The sequence below is a fragment of the Diorhabda sublineata genome, chromosome 10 (assembly GCF_026230105.1).
Source record: "Diorhabda sublineata isolate icDioSubl1.1 chromosome 10, icDioSubl1.1, whole genome shotgun sequence".
In the NCBI taxonomy this organism is placed as follows: domain Eukaryota; kingdom Metazoa; phylum Arthropoda; class Insecta; order Coleoptera; family Chrysomelidae; genus Diorhabda; species Diorhabda sublineata.
Window position 1 is genome coordinate 8,308,158 of NC_079483.1, and position 22,068 is coordinate 8,330,225.

Genomic DNA, 22,068 nt, shown 5'->3' on the forward strand with positions numbered 1-22,068 from the left:
ACAAAAGTTGATAGAATTTTTGATTTGGTTAGGTTAGGTTAGTTTAGTTTAGGTCACGTTACGTTAGGTTAGGTTACGTTACGTTAGTTTACATTAAGTTTGGTTAGGTTAGGTTACGTTACGTTAGTTTAGATTAAGTTTGGTTAGGTTAGGTTACGTGACGTTAGGTTAGGTTAGGTTACGTTACGTTAGGTTAGTTTAGATTAAGTTAGTTTAGGTTAGGTTACGTTAGTTTAGATTAAGTTTGGTTAGGTTAGGTTTCGTTACGTTAGGTTAGGTTACGTTACGTTAGTTTAGATTAAGTTAGGTTAGGTTACGTTACGTGATGTTAGGTTAGGTTACGTGACGTTAGGTTAGGTTACGTTACGTTAGTTTAGATTAGGTTACGTTACGTTAGGTTAGTTTAGATTAAGTTAGTTTAGGTTAGGTTACGTTAGTTTAGATTAAGTTAGGTTAGGTTACGTGACGTTAGGTTAGTTTAGATTAAGTTAGTTTAGGTTAGGTTAGGTTACGTTACGTTAGTTTAGGTTACGTTACGTTAGGTTAGGTTACGTTACGTTAGTTTAGGTTACGTTACGTTAGGTTAGTTTAGATTAAGTTAGTTTAGGTTACGTTACGTTAGTTTAGATTAAGTTTGGTTAGGTTAGGTTACGTTACGTTAGTTTAGATTAGGTTACGTTACGTTAGGTTAGTTTAGATTAAGTTAGTTTAGGTTAGGTTACGTTAGTTTAGATTAAGTTAGGTTAGGTTACGTGACGTTAGGTTAGTTTAGATTAAGTTAGTTTAGGTTAGGTTAGGTTACGTTACGTTAGTTTAGATTAAGTTACGTTAGGTTAGGTTACGTTACGTTAGTTTAGGTTACGTTACGTTAGGTTTGTTTAGATTAAGTTAGGTTAGGTTACGTGACGTTAGGTTAGTTTAGATTAAGTTAGTTTAGGTTAGGTTAGGTTACGTTAGTTTAGATTAAGTTACGTTAGGTTAGGTTACGTTACGTTAGGTTTGTTTAGATTAAGTTAGGTTAGGTTAGGTTCTTCTTTATATCTGCAAAAGTGTGTTCGATGCACGCATTCAAAATAGATTATAATAAACAGTCGACTAAATACTAGAAAAATAAAATTTGACAGAATATAGGAAATTATTTTCCTATTTGAAAATTCGATGACAAGAACTGGTGATTAACTTTCTAATCTAATCGATAATCACGTTTTTTTTTGAATTGAATGTTGTGTTGAGTTTCTGCTCAATGAGCTCAAAAATCATATAAACCCCGATTCCTGCAACTATTTTTGAAAAATTCGTTCATTATATGAGGGCCTCGCCAAATTTCTTTATATAAATGTAAAATTGAGGTTATGTTTATTGGCGAACCAGCTTCATGTTCGCGTTCATTCCCTCCGGCAGTTTAAAATTCGTTTTTTACATATATATAAATATATATATATATATATATATATATATATATATATATATATATATATATATATATATCAAATTCTCGAATCTTCGATTTCTGGGAATTTCTAATTCGCCATAAGTAATAGTCGTCAAGTCCCACAAAAAATCAAAGTAATAATCGGCACATCCAACGAAATTAAGCTCCGACAACATATTAGAACAGGACCGGCTTCTTGGTTTATATCAGTGGACGAGTCGTAACGATATTTTTTATTATTGATCTCCGATATACCTTAGCGATACAATTTACTAAAAATGTTGATACTAATAGCTCGAGAACGGCTAAACCGATTTGGTTGAAGATAAATTAAAACGTGGAAAAGGCCATAGGATGCGTTTTATCCATTTTACGTTCTTGGGGGCCATATTGTCATTGTTCCTAATGTCTAAACTCAACTTTTTGATACAGTGATACGTTCAACATTGGATGCATCGTGTGGTGCCGGCTTAAGTACAGATAAAGTATGATGCAATTTAAAATACGAGGTAACTTTCATAGTTTCGTTTACCTTTTTAAAATTTGAAAAACGAGGTCGAAACAACGTTATTTTCACGGTTTTGTTTGACCTAGTAATGATTGAATAAACAAATAACTTTAATACCCTCGTATAGGTGTTCCTATGAGATATTCTCTACAAATCGCCTTTCTTCGATCTTGTTAGATGTTCATTTAAATATTTGCCCGAAGACTAGCACTTTCCAACGGTACTACCAAAGGTCTGCAAATTGATTAATTTCAACCGAACTAAATGTTTTTACCGTTATGTAAATCTCAGTTTTTGCTATTAAAAATAGAACACGTCTTCTTCTATCAACACATTACGTTCTAACATGTTTATCCGGTTGCAAATGTGTATACAGGGTGAAATCATTGATCATTACCGAGTTAGATTATAGTCCGTTCACTATTTTTACTTGCATTTCCCAAATTTGAAAGTATCAGCGAGATTTTATTGAAAAAACATGTTCAAGAGTTTAATACAAGTATAAAACACGTTTTTTCGTAAAACCAGAATGTTTTATTTTGAAATTAAACTATTTTTGTTCGGGAAATTATAGTCCGTTCATTTTTTTTCTAGAACTTCACAAATTCAAAAGTATCAGCGAGATTTTATTGAAAAAATATGTTCAGGGGTTCAATACAAGTACTAAACCGTTTTTCATAAAACCAGAACGGCTTAACCCCCCAGCTAAGCGATTTGAAAGGCATTAAAGACGATTTTTTTGAAAATTTTCGAGAAAAAGGTCTTAAACAGAAGTTTATTCATATGTAAATTAGAATACAGAGTGTAGCCGTTGCTCATTACCAAGATACAGAGTGTTTTATTTTGAAATTAAACTATTTTTGTTCGGGAAATTATAGTCCGTTCATTCTTTTCCTAGACTTTCACAAATTCAAAAGTATCAGCGAGATTTTATTGAAAAAATTTGTTCAGGGGTTCAATACAAGTATAAAACACGTTTTTTTCGTAAAACCAGAATGTTTTATTTTGAAATTAAACTATTTTTGTTCGGGAAATTATAGTCTGTTCATTCTTTTTCTAGACTTTCACAAATTCAAAAGTATCAGCGAGATTTTATTGAAAAAATTTGTTCAGGGGTTCAATACAAGTACTAAACCGTTTTTCATAAAACCAGAACGGCTTAACCCCCCAGCTAAGCGATTTGAAAGGCATTAAAGACGAGTTTTTTGAAAAATTCGAGAAAAAGGTCTTAAACTAAAGTTTATTCATTTGTAAATTAGAATACAGAGTGTAGCCGTTGCTCATTACCAAGATACAGAGTGTTTTATTTTGAAATTAAACTATTTTTGTTCGGGAAATTATAGTCCGTTCATTCTTTTTCTAGACTTTCACAAATTCAAAAGTATCAGCGAGATTTTATTGAAAAAATTTGTTCAGGGGTTCAATACAAGTATAAAACACGTTTTTTCGTAAAACCAGAATGTTTTATTTTGAAATTAAACTATTTTTGTTCGGGAAATTATAGTCCGTTCATTCTTTTTCTAGACTTTCACAAATTCAAAAGTATCAGCGAGATTTTATTGAAAAAATTTGTTCAGGGGTTCAATACAAGTATAAAACACGTTTTTTTCGAAAAAACCAGAATGTTTTATTTTGAAATTAAACTATTTTTGTTCGGGAAATTATAGTCTGTTCATTCTTTTTCTAGACTTTCACAAATTCAAAAGTATCAGCGAGATTTTATTGAAAAAATTTGTTCAGGGGTTCAATACAAGTACTAAACCGTTTTTCATAAAACCAGAACGGCTTAACCCCCCAGCTAAGCGATTTGAAAGGCATTAAAGACGAGTTTTTTGAAAAATTCGAGAAAAAGGTCTTAAACTAAAGTTTATTCATTTGTAAATTAGAATACAGAGTGTAGCCGTTGCTCATTACCAAGATACAGAGTGTTTTATTTTGAAATTAAACTATTTTTGTTCGGGAAATTATAGTCCGTTCATTCTTTTTCTAGACTTTCACAAATTCAAAAGTATCAGCGAGATTTTATTGAAAAAATTTGTTCAGGGGTTCAATACAAGTATAAAACACGTTTTTTTCGTAAAATCAGAATGACTTACCCCCCAGTTAAGCGATTGGAAAAGCATTAACGACGATTTTTTGAAAATTACGAGAAAAGTTTCTATACAAAAATTTATACAATTGCAATTATCGTTCTTAAAAAGGTCGCTTGGCATGTTGCAATACAAATTTGCATGAAATTTTTTGCAAATTCAAAAATTTTATAGATTTTTCCTACTGCATCATGGCTGTCCCTAACAAAAATCCATAAAACAAATTTCTAACCTCAAATTTCATTTAATATTTGGTGATTGCTTTGAAAATAAAAGTAACAAACATAAGTGAAATGGACGAGAATAAAGTAACTAGACTTCATCCTAGAATTGCAGCTTGCACGCAATGAAAATGGCACCAAACCGATAAAGTGCGACATCTTGCATGAAACAGCCGAACTTCTTCTGCGCATGCTTCTGATCAAGAAATATTACGACTTGCATCTCATTACACGCTGTATTTCATCATGTTAAGCGGCATTTACTGAGCAAATGATTGCGCATATTTTTGCGCTGTAAAATATTGAGCCCTCAACTAATTTGTAAGACGCTGTTTCTATCTTTCGTTCGATAAGATTAAAGAGAAATTTGTTGAAGTTTGTTATATTAAGATTAAACGAATTGATTTTAGGGTGGGCAAAAACTTTTAACGTAAGTTGGTGGGACAACACAAAGATTCACCCTCGTACATATGACTATAAATCTAGATCTATAATCCTCGTTTTTTATTATGAAACGTAACGTTCTGCAAATTTCAAACAAACTAAAATTGTGAAGCTGCTAGGCGATAGCGAGAAATGATTTTCCGACAAGTAATTTAGTTGTTAAATTGTCCATGAGAAATAAACCTTCAAAACGTGACCGTTGCCGCCGTTCTTAGAAAAAATTGAATGACTAACGATGCAAACAAGTTAAATAATATTGAAATTAATGAGGAAACGGGAAGATGTTGAATCGCAATAAGACATCGCGACCTGTCTAACATTGTTTATCATTTTTATTGTTGTTGTTGTTATTTTTCAAGATAGAATACAAATTTCATCGTAATATACTGATGAAGTAATTGATAAATATATAAATATATCAACTTGAAACTAATTCCTCCATAAATAAATGGGGATATGTCCGAAAAACAAAAAAAAAAACGCTCCGACATTTCGATATCTTATTTTAAATATATATAACCCCTCGTATATTATTCATATTTTGGATCCTTCGGAAAAGTTTTTATTTGTAATTAACAAAGTCAAAAAATGTCAATTGTCACTCATTTCACAGAATAAATCGATTCATGACTATCTAACCTCAAAACACAGAATTGTGTTGAATCACCCTGTATTTTATTCATTTTTTGGATTCTTCGTAAAATGCTTGACATAATTATTGTACAAAGTCCTATATACAGAGTGATTGAGTAATGCGATAAAGTTCAGTGCCTTATTTCCCAATTATTGACAATCTTACAGGGTGTTTTATCATATCAAATTTACATTTTTTTAAATGAAACATTTGTTAAGAAATGCTTGTTTTTTTCCAAGTGTTTATTTATAATTAACAACGTTTCATCCGAATTAACAAAGTGAAAAAATGTCAATTGTCACTAATATCACAGAATAAATCGATTCATGATTATCTAACCTCAAAACACAGAATTGTGTTGAATCACCCTGTATTTTATTCATATTTTGGATTCTTCGTAAAATTCTTGACATAATTCATGTACAACGTCCTATATACAGAGTGATTGATTAATGCGATAAAGTTTAGTGCCTTATTTCACAATTATTGACAATCTTACAGGGTGTTTTATCATATCAAACTTACATTTTCTTTTAAATGAAACATTTGTTAAGAAATGTCTGTTTTTTCAAGTGTTTATTTATAATTAACAACGTTTCATCCGAATTAACAAAGTGAAAAAATGTCAATTGTCACTCATTTCACAGAATAAATCGATTCATGATTATCTAACCTCAAAACACAGAATTGTGTTGAATCACCCTGTATTTTATTCATTTTTTGGATTCTTCGTAAAATTCTTGACATAATTATTGTACAAAGTCCTATATACAGAGTGATTGAGTAATGCGATAAAGTTCAGTGCCTTATTTCCCAATTATTGACAATCTTACAGGGTGTTTTATCATATCAAATTTACATTTTTTTAAATGAAACATTTGTTAAGAAATGCTTGTTTTTTTCCAAGTGTTTATTTATAATTAACAACGTTTCATCCGAATTAACAAAGTGAAAAAATGTCAATTGTCACTAATATCACAGAATAAATCGATTCATGATTATCTAACCTCAAAACACAGAATTGTGTTGAATCACCCTGTATTTTATTCATTTTTTTGATTCTTCGTAAAATTCTTGACATAATTCATGTACAACATCCTATATACAGAGTGATTGATTAATGCGATAAAGTTTAGTGCCTTATTTCACAATTATTGACAATCTTACAGGGTGTTTTATCATATCAAACTTACATTTTCTTTTAAATGAAACATTTGTTAAGAAATGTCTGTTTTTTCAAGTGTTTATTTATAATTAACAACGTTTCATCCGAATTAACAAAGTGAAAAAATGTCAATTGTCACTCATTTCACAGAATAAATCGATTCATGTTTATCTAACCTCAAAACACAGAATTGTGTTGAATCACCCTGTATTTTATTGCATATGTGGAAGCAGTTTAACTTCCCCATTACAATAATGTAGTATTGTGATGTATTCTACGGGGTAGTTCAAAATTTATAACCGATTTTCCGTAAAAATCGAAAAAAGTTCAATACCCTGTAGAATAAATTGAAAAATGAAAATCTGTTGCTTTGAAAGCATTCGGATAGTAGTAAAAATTGTAAGAAAATTATTTATTCCGTTTATATTCATTGAATTTGATACAGGGTGAATCAAAATACTAATACATTATTTTCTCGTTTTTTTTTCTATTTCAATTGAATCACCCTGTTTTTGATGTAAGTATCGGAAAATGCTACCAACATACTTCGAATACGCAATAAACTATAAAGTGTTTTATATAAAAAACACTCTGTGAAGACTAATGATTGTCATAATCCTTGAAATTTTCAAATTGATATCTCAAAGGACAAAGGAGGCACTAAACTTTATCACACTAATAAATCACCCTGTATAACTTTGATAGTTTTGTAAATATTTGAGATTTATTACAAAACTCGACATTTTTTTCATTTCAAAACGGTAGTAATGAGATAAAACAAATTACGGATATTAGACAGGCGCCCTTCGAACAAAAAACCTTTTAAAACATCAATTTGTCAGTTTTGTTGTTGTGGATGTTCCTCTTATCTATGTTTGAAATGTTGATACACAAATGGGTACTTAAAAATAGAGTAGTACCTACCTGGAAATGCATGTTATCTACTGATAGATAATTTGAAGACTTCCAGTTTTTAAGTACGTAATGAAAATGGTGATTGAACGCGATACGAAAGGAATTTTCGTAATGATTTAGTTAATAACATTCTACAAAGACCTAATGCAAAATGTAACGAGTAGTACCAGCTATTTCAAGCAAAAAATAATAAATTTTTGTACTTGTTCATATTTATTTGTAGAACTTTTCAAATAACTTCACTAAATTAAATATAGAGGTTAACTTTTGCTTTTCCCGAATTTTTTATTTGGTAGTACCATGTGAAAAATTATCTGACAGCTATAAGTAGTACTTCTAAAATGAAAAATTCATAAATATTGGTTATACGTACAATATAAAGTGAGTTAAATGTGTTCCAGTTATTAACTTTGGAATTCACTATGATATTCACAACAAAAATGTTGGTAGTACCAATTTAGTATTTACTTAAGAACATTCAACAAAGACCTGTAGCAAAATATTATGAGTAGTATCAGTAATTTGGAAGAAATAGTAAGCTTCATACAAAAATTATTGGTAGTACCTTCGTAGTGAATTTATTAAATATTAATTTTCGGTTTTCCTGAACTTTTCATCGAAAAAGTTGGTAGTACCATTTAAAAATATTCTAAAAAGATCTCAAGTTGTACCAACAATTCTAAAAAATAGTGAGCTACTGCATTTCTTCAGTTCCCTCCGTAAAATTATGAGTAGTACCTTCGAAATGAAATGGTTAAATATTAATTTTCGCTTTTCTTGAACTTCTCACCGAAAAAGTTGGTAGTACCACTTAAAAACATTCTAAAAGATCTCAAGTTGTACCAACAATTCTAAAAAATTGTAAGCTACTGCATTTCTTCAGTTTCGTCCGTAAAATTATGGGTAGTACCTTTGAAATGAATTGGTTAAATATTAATTTTCGCTTTTCCTGAACTGTTTATTAAAAAAGTTGGTAGTACTATGTGAAAATTCACTTGAAAACACTCCAAAAAGATCGTAAGTAGTACCAACAATTCTAAAAAATAACTACTGCATTTCTTCAGTTCCATTTAAAAAATTATGGGTAGTACCTTGGAAATGAGTGTGTTAAATATTAATTTCTACATTCCCTAAACTTTTTATCTGAAAAGTTGGTAGTACCATGTGAAATTTCACTTGAAACCCTAAAAAGATAGTAAGTAGTAGCAACCAATGAATTTTGGCTCTGCTTGAATCTTTCACCAAATCGATGGTAGTACCATGTACTAAATCCACTTGAAAGAGAAGTACAAAGGCATATTAATATAATATTAATTTTCGCTTTTCTTGAATTTTTTATCGAAAAAGTTGGTAGTACCATTAAAAAACATTCTTAAAAGATCGTAAGTAGTACCAAAAATTTTAAAAAATAGTAAACTACTGCATTTCTTCAGTTCCATTTAAAATATTATGGGTAGTACTTTCGAAATGAATTGGTTAAATATTACTTTTCGCTTTTCTTGAATTTTTTATCGAAAAAGTTGGTAGTACCACTTAAAAACATTCTAAAAAGATCGTAAGTAGTACCAAAAATTCTAACAAATAGTAAACTACTGCATTTCTTCAGTTCCATTTAAAAAATTATGTGTAGTACCTTTGAATTGAATTGGTTAAATATTACTTTTCGCTTTTCTTGAATTTTTTATCGAAAAAGTTGGTAGTACCACTTAAAAACATTCTTAAAAGATCGTAAGTAGTACCAAAAATTCTAAAAAATAGTAAACTACTGCATTTCTTCAGTTCTATTTAAAAAATTATGTGTAGTACCTTTGAATTGAATTGGTTAAATATTACTTTTCGCTTTTCTTGAATTTTTTATCGAAAAAGTTGGTAGTACCACTTAAAAACATTCTTAAAAGATCGTAAGTAGTACCAAAAATTCTAAAAAATAGTAAACTACTGCATTTCTTAAGTTCCATTTAAAAAATTATGGGTAGTACCTTTGCAATGAATTTATTAAATATTAATTTTTGGTTTTCCTAAATTTTTTATCAAAAAATAAGGTAGTACCATGTGAAAATTCACTTGAAAACATTCTAAAAAGATCGTAAGTAGTACCAAAAATTCTAAAAAATAGTAAACTACTGCATTTCTTCAGTTCCATTTAAAAAATTATGGGTAGTACCTTCGAAATGAATTGGTTAAATATTACTTTTCGCTTTTTTTGAACTTTTTATCGAAAAAAGTTCAAGAAAGTTGGTAGTACTATGTATAAATACACTCGAAAAACCCATTGAATACTTGCAATGACTTTTAGTCATTACTAGTACTAGTAATATGAAAATACGTAGAATTTTAGTAGTACCAATAAAAAATTAATCTGTATTTACAATAATTTCAATCCAGTCTAATTATTTCACCAAAAAACTGACAAATAACATTCAGTACCACCAGAAAGTTTGTTAAGATTCTTAAAAAAATTTAAATCAAACGATATTAGCTTTAATATTATTTCATGACATCCATCATCTACAGCGAAAATTTTTATAACACGTATTTGACACCATAAAAAAAATGTTAACGAAGAAGAAGAGCAAAACATCGAAGAAGAAGAATATGCACTCTAGGCCTGCAAACCCTTGGGGGCCCGTTGAATGTTCTGTCTGACGATAGGCGAATGGGGGGGGTCTTGAGCTATAAAACGCGTTCGCTACCGGTAATTCTTAACATTCAGTTTGCTGTGTTTTGGTGTTACATTTTTTTTTTCTTTCGACTACGCGTCAATATATTTTTTGTCTTCTCACGTGATAATATTTTACCAACATCAGGTAGGTTTTTATATTAATAAAGTTATTTATTTTTAACTTTAGAAATATTTGTTTGGAATTATTTCGAAAAAATAATGAAAAATACATGGAAACTTTGGTAGCATGATTTTATTTTTATTAAGTCAAAATAATTTCGAAAATATCTTGAGATTGGCTCTAACATTAGTTCTAGAAACAAAAAGGTAAATAAATTTTAATTATATCATATCAAATGTCAATGAATTCAGCTCATTATTTTCAAAAAAATTGAAATAATTTCAAAAATATTTTGAGATTGGTTCTAAAGTTTGTTTTAAAGAAAATTTAATAAAAACAAATTGAATTTCAAGTTAAAAACCTAAATTTAAAGTAAAAATTTTAATAAACTCAGCTGATTATTTTGAAAAGAATTGAAATAATTTCAATATTTCGAGTTTGGTTTCAAAATTAATTCAAAAGCTTGATGAAAAAAAGAATTTCGACATGAAAATTTAATAAAATTCAATATACAAGGTGTCTCGAAAGAAAATTCACGGTTCATAAGAACAACTTCAAAAATTCTATTAAAAAACGTTTCTTGCATATTAAAATATATTGTTTGGGAATTTATTTCTTTAAAATAACATTTTCCAAATGTAAATCGAGAACTAAAATTGCCTATGACGTGATGACCGCCACCTCACACGAAAAAATCCATAGGTGTTAAATCGGTACCGCGTGGAGGCTCGTGGACGATGCGTGAAAATCCTGTTGGATTAATGTACTTCACTTTTGCATTTATCATGATTTTAACAAAAAAAAAATGTTGGTGGTGCAAATTTAGAATTTCCAGAAATAGATCAAAACGATAATTTTTCAAAACTAATTATCTGATCTAAATTCAAGACGCATCAAAAAATAGAATGTACTTTTCAAATAACCCTCGTAAATATCCATACAATCAAAATATTAATAATAATTATCATTTATCTTCACAGAATACAGTTAATGAAATCGAAAGTAATCGCAATAAACTTTCTTTTGAGGTTAGATTTACGTTAATCAAAATAAATACGAACTTCCTAGTTACAAATTTTCAAATCACGGGTCGAGAAACTACTTTCGTCATTAACGAATTAAGTATCGTATTTTTTTTCGTCTTCTTTTCTTCGCCGCTTCTATTCCGATCAAGTAGATAAATGAGATAATCGCAGGAAACGAGACGTTGGCTGTTGTACTGAAGAGGCGATTTACGAGCCCCTCGCCAAACCAATTAAATATAATGCAACTAAAGTTAATTTAGAAATTTTCGAATTATTATTATTGACATTTTCAACAAGCGATCTATTCATTTTCCTGCCAATAAAATGTCGAGGTTAGGAAACAGGATGCCAGATCTGTTGTATACAATACGATAATTAACCAATTCGGGAATTCCAGCCGTTGTGATCAACAATGTTTGAGAATAAGCGTTGTCAATTTTAAATATACGTATGAGAAAATTATCATAATCTTATTCTCACATATAATTAGATAGATTAGAAAGATGAACTAAAGTAAGTTTCACTTTATTTGATATACATGAAAATCAAATTTCTTGATGAATCATTTTTGACATTAGATTCTTCTTTTTTATCCATTGTGGTCGTACTTTTATAACAACGAGATAACAGTAAAACTTATATACGCATTTCAATATTTGTCTATGATCTTGAGTAGTTCATTTACACAGTAGGTTTCTATAATAGTATAATATGTACGAGGGACTATTGATGAGAATATTTATTTAATATTAATGGGATTCAAAGTGAATTCGCTCTGTTTAATAAATGATATTAGTCAATAGATTCTTTTTTTTGTCATTAATGAGTTAGTATGGAGAAATCATTTAAATGCATGGATTAGTTTTCATTTTACATCATTTCGAAATTACTAAATTAGATTTCAAGGTCTAAAATTATCTATTCCGTTTTTAAAGTAGTTTTTTTATAGATTTAAAGTAATAAAAGCGATATACTTTTTCCGGAACAATTGGGATACAAGTCCTTAAGATGAGAATAATTTTTTTTAAATGTTCTAAGTCGTAAAATGATAATAAAGTTATGCCGAATGTTAAAAACATTTTTCTTGTTATATCTATCGATAGAAAATATTTTTAATCGATTTATTTTCATTGTAAACTCTTTCAAGGTTCTTTTAAATGACATAATGGAGCAACAAAAAATACGGTCCATTGTTCACAATAATATATTTTTTACGTACCTTAATACACACCCATGGAAACTTTATTCGTTTTATACATTTCGTAATAAAAAATTGAAGTAGGAAATTTTGTTTTTATCGAAACTTTCATACATATTTTAATACATCACTCTATAAGTCGTGTGATTAACACATAGATGGCGCTGTCATTGTCAAATCATGACGTTTATGAAGTACCAACTTTCTGTGTGTCACATCGCATGACGTTTCGATAAGTCATAAAAAAGTGACAGCTATTTAAACGAAGCTACTTTTGTTATTTTCAAAACAATGGATTTATATGCGTTCAGATCAAATGAATCCATCAATCGAGAGTTTCGAAATAAAGATTAACATGTGAAAAATCGAATGTTTATTTTAAAATTAGTCAGAAAACTAAATAAAAGTTGAGGATGCCACCGAAAATGTTATATTAAAGTATGAGGATTGTCCGAGAAGTTTCCTATTTAACTAACAATAATTTTTATTTTTTCGATATAGCCTCTAGAACATGCGCACGCACATCTTTAGTAGACTATTGAAGAAAATCGATTCGTAACGAATCGACTGATGGTTAAAATCGATTACAAAACCACTATTTCAGGTTTAACTTTCGCAACCGGTATTTTATTAAAAAAGAAAGGTATAAAAGCAGATTCGTGCAATAACCAATACGATTTTTTGCCCATCTCTCGCATAACCAGTTCTTGTCTGTTACTTTACCTTGAACTTGATGTTAATACCAATTACGTCTTGCAAATGTACGTACACTTTTACTTTTTGGTATTACATTTCACGACATACAGTGTGGTCAAACAAAACTTTTATATACTACATCGGAAGTTTTATTTTTCGTTCAGAAAAACATGTACATCAGACAACTTTTGATTCGAGAATTAATTTTGTACATTTTTATTCCTTGGACTTTTTCGTCGATGTCTAGTATTGACACGATTTATGCACAGCATCGAAACATAATCCAATTCCATGTTTTGGCGATGAATGTTTCGAGTATTTGCGAACAAAACGTTGTCATATGTCAAAATTAATGATGGCGATGACAGTTTTGACATTTTCGCATCTCGAAACTTAATTAGTAACTTACTAACTGAAATATGGCGCCCAAACTTCACAGGAACGTTAAGAAAAGTTGTTAATAACAATTTAATAAATTAACCGATCGAATAACTTTCCATATGTTTGTGTTGGGTTAGGTTATTCCTCCACCCTGTATTAGGACGAGCTTACTATCTTTTTCAGTGTCTAGGGATTGAGAATCATTACGGTATTCAGTGGATTAGATTTATAATTTTATCTAAAACGTATATGTTTCTAAATCGTCTTGATTTTAGATCTATTCTGATTTGAAATTAGTTTTTTTTTTGTAAATTTGACGTTTCGGTATGTTGTGGTCTTAATTAAAATATGACTTTACGCTAATAAAAACTATAAAATTAAAATAATACAAATACTATAAATTGATTAATCATTCGTGTGTAGATGTACAATTTACGAGGTCTGGTTATTAAATAACAACATCTCGTTTAAGTATGTCAAAATAAAAAAGTAGAGGGATGCAGTTACATCGAAATAAACCGTTTTTTAACCTCAAAATTCCTTCTCCTTTCACTTCCTAATCTTAAATATTCCGTAGATTATTTATATGTTGTATTATCTTCTTTTTCAATTGGATTTTATACTATTTTTTTCGTTTTCTACCGTTTTCGATTCAAATTACTGCACAAATACTATAATAGTTACGGAAACGTGTTTTGGAACGTGCATAGACAAGATATCTAGATACCCAACGTGTCCAGAGCGCCCTCTAGACGCGCAGTCTCGTTATTTAATAACCAGACCTCGTATATTCGTCTGACCTTCGATAAAACGTATATATTTATACTAAAAACGTATTATGCAGTGTTGCCAACTCAAACATCTTCAACTTGTTTTTAGCGACATTTGATTTAGAATCTTGTCTACGAGGTTAAGTTCAAAATGTTTAGTTAGTAATTAAAATTTTTTTCTTTTTTTGTTCCAGAATGAAAATTGTATTAGGACTGGTGCTATTAGCTACAGCTCTAGCATATCCTTTAGCGGAAAATGACGATAAGTTATCAGCCCAACCCGTTATCGCAGAAAATTCAAAATCTCTAGCGAATAATCCCGTAGAAACCCCCGATCAAGCCCGTTTATCATCAGAACCACAACCACAAGAGTCTGCGTCGGTTCAAGATTCCTCAGAATCCGTAGAATTGGCGGAAAGTGAAGAATCTATCGAAAAAAAATCGGACGAATCTAAATCCGAAGAAAAAAGTGTAGAAGAACCAATAGCAAAATCAGTACCGATCCAAGAACCGATCTCGGAAGATCCGAAGCCAATAGAAGCATTACCTTCGTTAAAATCAGAACCTATACCAGCCGTGGTACCAGAAGAAGTAAAACCAGTAGATCCCGCAGTACCACAAATAGCAGCAAAAGCTATCCCAGTAGAACCCCAAGAAAAACCACTCGCTCTTCCTACACAAATCGCCGAAGACGATACCCCCAAATCAACTGCGACCGAAATAAAAGAAGAAATCGCACTACCAAGCGAACAAAAAGTAGAAATTATCCCCGCCGCCGAAGAAAAAGTACCAGAATTACAAAAAGCCGAAGAAATCCAAGGTAAATCGGTACCGGAAGAAGCCACCCCGATCGAAGATAAAGTAGTAGTAGTACCAGAAGAATCAGTACCGATACAAGGTAAATCGGAAAACGCAGTCGTTCCGGAAGTACCAGTCGGAGTAGCACCGTCTGTAGTAGCGGAAAACGAAAAGAAAGGCAAAGCCGACGAAATCAAATCAGAAGAAGTTGAAGTATCTAAAGCGACCGAAGCTAAATCATTAGAAGCGACCAAACTTCCGGAACCGGTACCGGAAACTGAAAAACAACCGATCGAAGAACCGAAAAAACTGGAAAGTTTACCGGCGGAACCTCAGGAGGAACCCAAACCGACCGAAGCGGTTAAAAGCGAAGAGGAACCCAAACCGGTAGCCGATGAAAAACTACCGGAACCCAGCGCATCGAGTTCTTGAATTTCATTCCCGGATTAACGGAATTATTTGCAAGAACGACTGATGTGAGGTTCGCTGGCACTTTTGTTCTACAACACACTTAATTATTTTTCATTTTTCATTTTTGTTTTATTTTTGTTTTTTTAATATTGAACAACTGAGTGAACCGAACCTCGAAATAGTGGATTTTTATTTATATTATATAACATTATGCTCAAATAAATAAACAGATAAATAATAACGATCGAGTTTTGTTATAGAAACCGCGTTTGTTTTTATTTTATATTATTTTGTTTTACCTTTCATCCGAGGGCATATTTTCAAAAATCAATTTCCAGTTTTATTGTAAATCTCGACGTTTTTAATCGACTTTTAGATATTTAGGTTATGTAGGTATTGAAAATCTTTTAATAAAGTTTTATACATAGAAAATCTGTAGTTTCATTCGACTAACTATATATACTAACACCGAGAAAAAAATTACTCGACGTAAATCTTCTATAAGTCTTCATCTAAGTCACAATTCTTCGGATAACCTCAATCGAATCAAATTTTGACGTTCTATACTTTGGAAAAGAAAAATAATTCGCTTAATGATAAATCCGGCGAATGTGGTGACTATAGTCAAAGATTACAGTATCCAATCGTCCGGATGTAATCTATCAAGCGATAAAATACTTATTTCCCGGTATACCATTTATGTACCACCAAACGGCTGTCATTTTTGACAAAGAAACCGATGGAAAGTTACTTAAATATTATTCTGAACATACTACGTCCCGTGGAAAGATTTATATTAATTTATTTCTATCGGACTGATTTGTGAATATAAATCATCCAGACGCCCATAGATAAATAACCTAAATACCGACTGCAGCGCCGTCTGATTCGTGAATCTAAACCATCTCTACGAAAAAATTGAAACAAATCTGTACAGCCGTTTAGGAGGAGTAGATTCGTATATAATAAAGATAAAATAAGAAAGATTACGCAGAAATAAATAACACATCTTACTGTACATTACATTTGGGTACTAGGGGTTGAAATATTTCTCAAAGTATTAATTTTTGAAGTAACCATATGAAAAGGGATGATGCTGAACGTGAATAAACAAATTCTACGCTATAAAAGAAACGCATATACGACAGAGTGTAATCCACAAAACTTAAATGACAAATACTAAGTTTTTTATTATTATAAATAAATCGGTATAGTCGTGGCATCTATTTCGAGAAATTACCACGATTATTTCGGCCTTTTTTTCTAAATAAATCATTGTTAAATAATGTTTTCTATTTCCTTCTACTGGTTTCTGTCTTTTTACCAATTTAATCGCTTTTCAAACAAAATCTAATAGACATAAAAGCTTGAGATCACTTTCATAAAGATCATCGATGACACTAGATAGTCTCTGATCAAACAATATTTACGTAACTTTTCTTTGTTTTTTGATATATGTAAAATTTTGACAGATGACATCAGAAATATGACGAAAATTAACGTATAATCACTATAGTGAAAATATCCACGTTTAAAAAGTCGTTTAAACATCAAACTATCCTTGTACAAGAAGAATTTTAATACATAATTAAAATTATCAAGATATATTTTCCTTTTCATTATTTTTGTAAGAAAAGTAAAAATTGTATGTTAGTCCACCCTGTATATTTCAAATCGACTCATACAGAAGGACTGAACTATGTGAAACAACTTATATCCAACGTTTTATTTCGCAAATTAAACAGAAATAGAAATATATGGTAATTCAAGTTACTTTATGATTAATAATAATTTTCACAAAACAATTTTCAACCCATTACTGTCAACTTTGACTATACTAAATCGATTATCAGTCGATACTATATTTTCGGTTTTCATTTTTATAATTTTAATATCAAATATTTTAACCTCAACGTTCTTTTTTGTAAATTAACAAAAATGTACAATTTTAAATTTAATTTATATTAAAATTACTATATTTCATTTGAATTCTCTACTTTCTACATGTTTAGTTTGATGGTAGAATCGATAATATCGATTATTGTGTTATCGATAATAATATGCATAAATAAGTGTAGTTAAAGATCTAGGGAATATAAGAAATACAGTTGGTAATTTGGAGTTAAGTTTAGTAACCAACTAAGAATGGCCGTCGTCCATATTTCAGGAACGGATTATATTACAACTTCGGGGAACAAAAATTGTAACAAAAGTGAAAATATTAAATAGAACTTATTATTCATACCTATTTACCAATAACTCGTTTTTTTTATGTGTGTATTACAATTTTATTGATATAAACAAATATTTTGTACTCCCAAAAGTTATTGAATGATGTATGGGCCAAAAAAAAGCCAAAAGCATACAATACAAGTAATGAATATTTAATTTTTCAATTAAAACTATTTTTATTATCACACGAAAGCGATGATCGAGTAAAAACGTTCCACTCTCCCCCATACAAATACGTTTCTTATAAGCAGGTTGTGGTTAGAGCAAAATTGAGAATCGCACACAGATAATCGTCGAAAGGCATTTGATTTTTTTAGATGAATATCTGCCGCTTCTTGCTTCAAGTAAACTTGAACTACCGACCGTACAACATTCCAAAGGACTTTGACTTTTCTTCTTCTTTCTATATATTATCCCAACTACTATTAGGTTCGACGTTAAAAATAACATACACCGCTTCTATTTTCGTTATTAACAAATAATTATTGCAATAAAATTGATAATTACATAGTAAGAACAAGTTTGAATAAGGTTTTTTTAACTAGTATATTTTGAATCACGAAAAATGAATATTTAATATAGTTAGCCGACGAGCAATACGCGGAAAATCAAGAAAATATATATAAAGATATAAAGTAGGAAAAAAATTAAAAAGGAAATACACAAAAAAAGGAAACCAAAATAATCACAATAAACAAAAACCTAGTTAATATGCGGAATAAGCTATAGAGAAAGGTTAAGACTTTTCTAGAATCTTCTATGAAAGTAAGAAAAGAAGAAACCATGCGAATATGACTATGGATGGAATGTTCTATTTCGTAACCATCTGTGGACAATTTAAAAGAGGTGGAAACTTGATGGGAAGAATTTTCTCACTATTTCGTGTATTTATTAATAAATAAATAGTTTTTCTTTATATAACAGTCAAAAGTACGTATCTTTTGTACATATTTCGAGGCAGAAAGTTATAGATTTGGCCTTGGGCATCACGTCGTGCAGAACAGAGCTTCTATGCACAGCTTTACCAATGCACGAATTTTTAATTTTCTGCATCGAAATAGGTTCAAATGATGTGTATTATCGACAGATGTATGAAGAAATACCACATGGGGAAAAATTTAAGACTTCTGTAACACTAAAAGCATTTTAGTAGTTTTGTAGATTTGTACGTTTGAGGATTTGTTTCTTTCAGATTTTATTCAGTATATTAATAGTTAATATTAGATATTGTTACCTTATCAATCACAGAAACTTCACTTGAAATATTTAAAACTTGAAAAGAAATACATTGCACTATATACATCACTAACTTCACTTTCTGTATTTGGTTTTATTACGAACTAGAATCACTTTTTTTCATAATTTATAATTATTTCCACTAAAACCACGCTTAACTTTGTTTTTTTTACTAGAAAATCACGTTAGGACTAAAATTGTTGCACTGGAGATAAATTAGAGATATTAATATCCCTTAATAACTATTAAATTTCATTTATTCTGACGAAAAACTTAATTATTAAATAAATCTCACAGTCGATAACCTTATAGTATGAAAAAGGGCGGGCTTGTCTAAATCAACTGTCAAAAACTTTGATGACAATCAGAAAACAAATGTTAAAAAATAATAATTAGGACAATCAGTTGTTAAAGACAATTTTTTTGGATCTTACCTTATTTGTTAGCATTAAACATGCCAAAACGCCAAGACTCCACCAATCGACCGCGTGTCCGTATGGCTCGGCAGCCATAATTTCAGGAGCTGTGAATATTTTATAAATCAATTTCTACATATTATTAGAAATATGTTAATTTATAAATTACTAGCTGGGACATTCATTTTATCATATTGTTGACCATGTGCTGATATTTTTTTATTATTTATTAATTATAATAATAAAAGTTTTATTAATTATTTAAATTTCTATTAATTCCTTGGCACACTTATGAATTTGTCTATGATTGTTTTCTCTTCTAAGGGTACGCAATCAGAAATGATATTTTGTTGCCGATTATCAAATATAAATAAAAGTAATTCATGAATTCTCATAAAAATAGTTAATTGATTGCTATTTTTGAACGAAATTTAATTCAAAATAATTATTTAAAAATTAAAACGTCATAAAATCGTATCAGGAAAACGTCGTATTACAGTAAACTAACTTACCTACCAGAAAATATTAGTACTTCTAGTGTTCTCAATGTTTAATAGAGGACGCCACGTATTATGATTTAAGTTATCAATTATTAATAAACTTATGTATTATTTTTAAACATTTTTTCAATATTCTTTCAAAATAATATACATTATAATCGAAAAGTTAGCAATTTTTTATCATTTTTAAATTACGTTGAAGCAGACTGTGGTTTCAAATAGTTTTTTTGTAATTGTTTAATTTTTGTTTACATTGTTTTTTTTTAATTCTGTCAAAATCACATACAATACTGTTGGAAATGAATAAAATACTCAATAATTTTATTTATTTCAGTAACTAAAATGTATCTTCATTTACAGCAATCTAGCTTACCTACTACAAAACATTCTAGTACTCCCATTCTAATGTTATCAATGTTTAATAGATGACGCTACTTGTGATGATTCAAATTATATACAAACCTGTGTGTTGTTTTTATATATTTCTGTCTTCTACTACATGTTTTTTCAAAATATTTTCTCAAAAAAATATACAGTGCAGGAAAAAATAATGGAATTATCCATTTTTTGTTACTGCTTTGAATTATTTCTTCTGTAATTTTTGTTTTATGCATTTTTAAATCATATATAATAGATACGACTTTCTTTATCGCGTAGACAGGGTTGGCTCCAGCACGTTTTATGAATTTGTTTCTACGTTTTTGACTATTTTCTCAAAATAGTATACAGTGTAGGCCATAAATAATAAAATCATACGTTTTTAAGTATTTTTTAAATTACGTGGCTCCAGCTGATTTTGATATTTTTTTTTGTTAACTTTTCAAATATTATCAAATATACAGTACAGTCGAAAACTAATGAGAACATGTATTTTGATTATTTTTTAATTACGTGGAGCAAGATATTAACAGGGTTGGCTCCAGCACGTTTTATGAATTTGTTTTTTCTACGTTTTTTGACTATTTTCTCAAAATAGTATGCAGTGTAGGCCATAAATAATAAAATTATACGTTTTTAAGTATTTTTTTAATTACGTGGCTCCAGCTGATTTTGATATTTTTTTTGTTAACTTTTCAAATATTATCAAATATACAGTACAGTCGAAAACTAATGAGATCATGTATTTTGATTATTTTTTAATTACGTGGAGCAAGATATTAACAGGGTCGGCTCCAGCTCGTTTTGATGTAACAGTTTGGCATTATTTAGGTATACAGGGTGGTACAATTGAATGGAAGTTTGAAATTTAGTGAAAATTGTCGAATATGTGTTGACATAAAGAACAATTTGAATTGATATCAAAAAAACGAGCTTCAGCATTTTTATTTTATGACAAACATACAATTTTCACCAAAAATCAAAAACAACCACACGAGAAACAGGGACAAAAATTAAAACTACAATAAAATAAATAAAGTCTTTATTCGGACTCGTAAATCACAACATTTATATATTAATCACTAAACTATTCACAAATTATTTACAGGTTATCTTAAAATTAGAGCATCAATCAACTTTAAGGTAAAAAAATAAAATAAATACGGTGAAGGGGAATACAAATCGACCTTAACGCATTTTCTGAATCTTGTTGTGACAAAAAAAAAGATAAACTGATTCATCATTTTCGTTCTAGTACAATTTTTAATGTCATTAAATGAAATCACAGATTTACGCGTCTGTTTGGAGGTTAGAAAAATCAATTGTCATCACAACCAAAGAAAATCGACTAAACCTGGAAACTATTGTCAATAATGGCGTCCAGAGGACAAACATTGAGGTTATGATGAGTACGTTCCACTTAACGTCCGCCTTTGTGGGATAGTAGATGGAACGCACATCTTAAGCTCTGGAGTTTAACAAAATGGCGGATTGGTGCGACATAATCCGGAATTGTGACGTCATATTTAACGTCGAGAATAAAAGATAGAGTGAGAAAAGGAGAGGATATGATAGAAAGTATGTGACATGGTTGCCAGGATGGAAAATTTTTCCCATATTGTTAGGATACGATTAAAAATGTCTATTTTTCAATTTTTTTTAATAAATTGAAATTGAAAAAAATATGAAAATGATAAAAACGAGCGAACTGAAAGTGTAAGATAAGAAAAAACAATTGGGATACGCGGAAACGTTAAAAACATAACCTCCAAATACGAAAGTTTTTCTAGCTTAGTCGATTTTTATCGGTCTAAGCGCTGTTGCCAAACGGATTG

The 22,068-nt window shown here is 29.8% G+C and overlaps 2 protein-coding genes across 2 annotated transcripts in view; one reads left to right on the forward strand and one right to left on the reverse strand.

Annotated features, from left to right (window-relative positions):
• The window catches only part of LOC130449412 (serine/threonine-protein kinase S6KL), a 55,422-nt gene that overhangs the window by 18,455 nt on the left and 14,899 nt on the right, over positions 1-22,068 (reverse strand). The window contains exon 8 of the mRNA XM_056787214.1: positions 19,374-19,462. Coding sequence (XP_056643192.1) covers positions 19,374-19,462 — 89 coding nt within the window. The remainder of the gene's footprint in view (positions 1-19,373; positions 19,463-22,068) is intronic.
• LOC130449413 (fibrous sheath CABYR-binding protein-like) lies at positions 10,114-15,903 on the forward strand. The gene is made up of 2 exons (XM_056787216.1): positions 10,114-10,216; positions 14,457-15,903. The coding sequence occupies exon 2, from the start codon at positions 14,458-14,460 to the stop codon at positions 15,490-15,492; it is 1,035 nt and encodes a 344-aa protein (XP_056643194.1). The 5' UTR covers positions 10,114-10,216; position 14,457; the 3' UTR covers positions 15,493-15,903.

Coding starts and splice junctions, on each gene's coding strand:
- LOC130449413 (XM_056787216.1), top strand. CDS start 14,458: ATGAAAATTGTATTAGGACTGGTGCTATTAGCTACAGCTCTAGCATAT.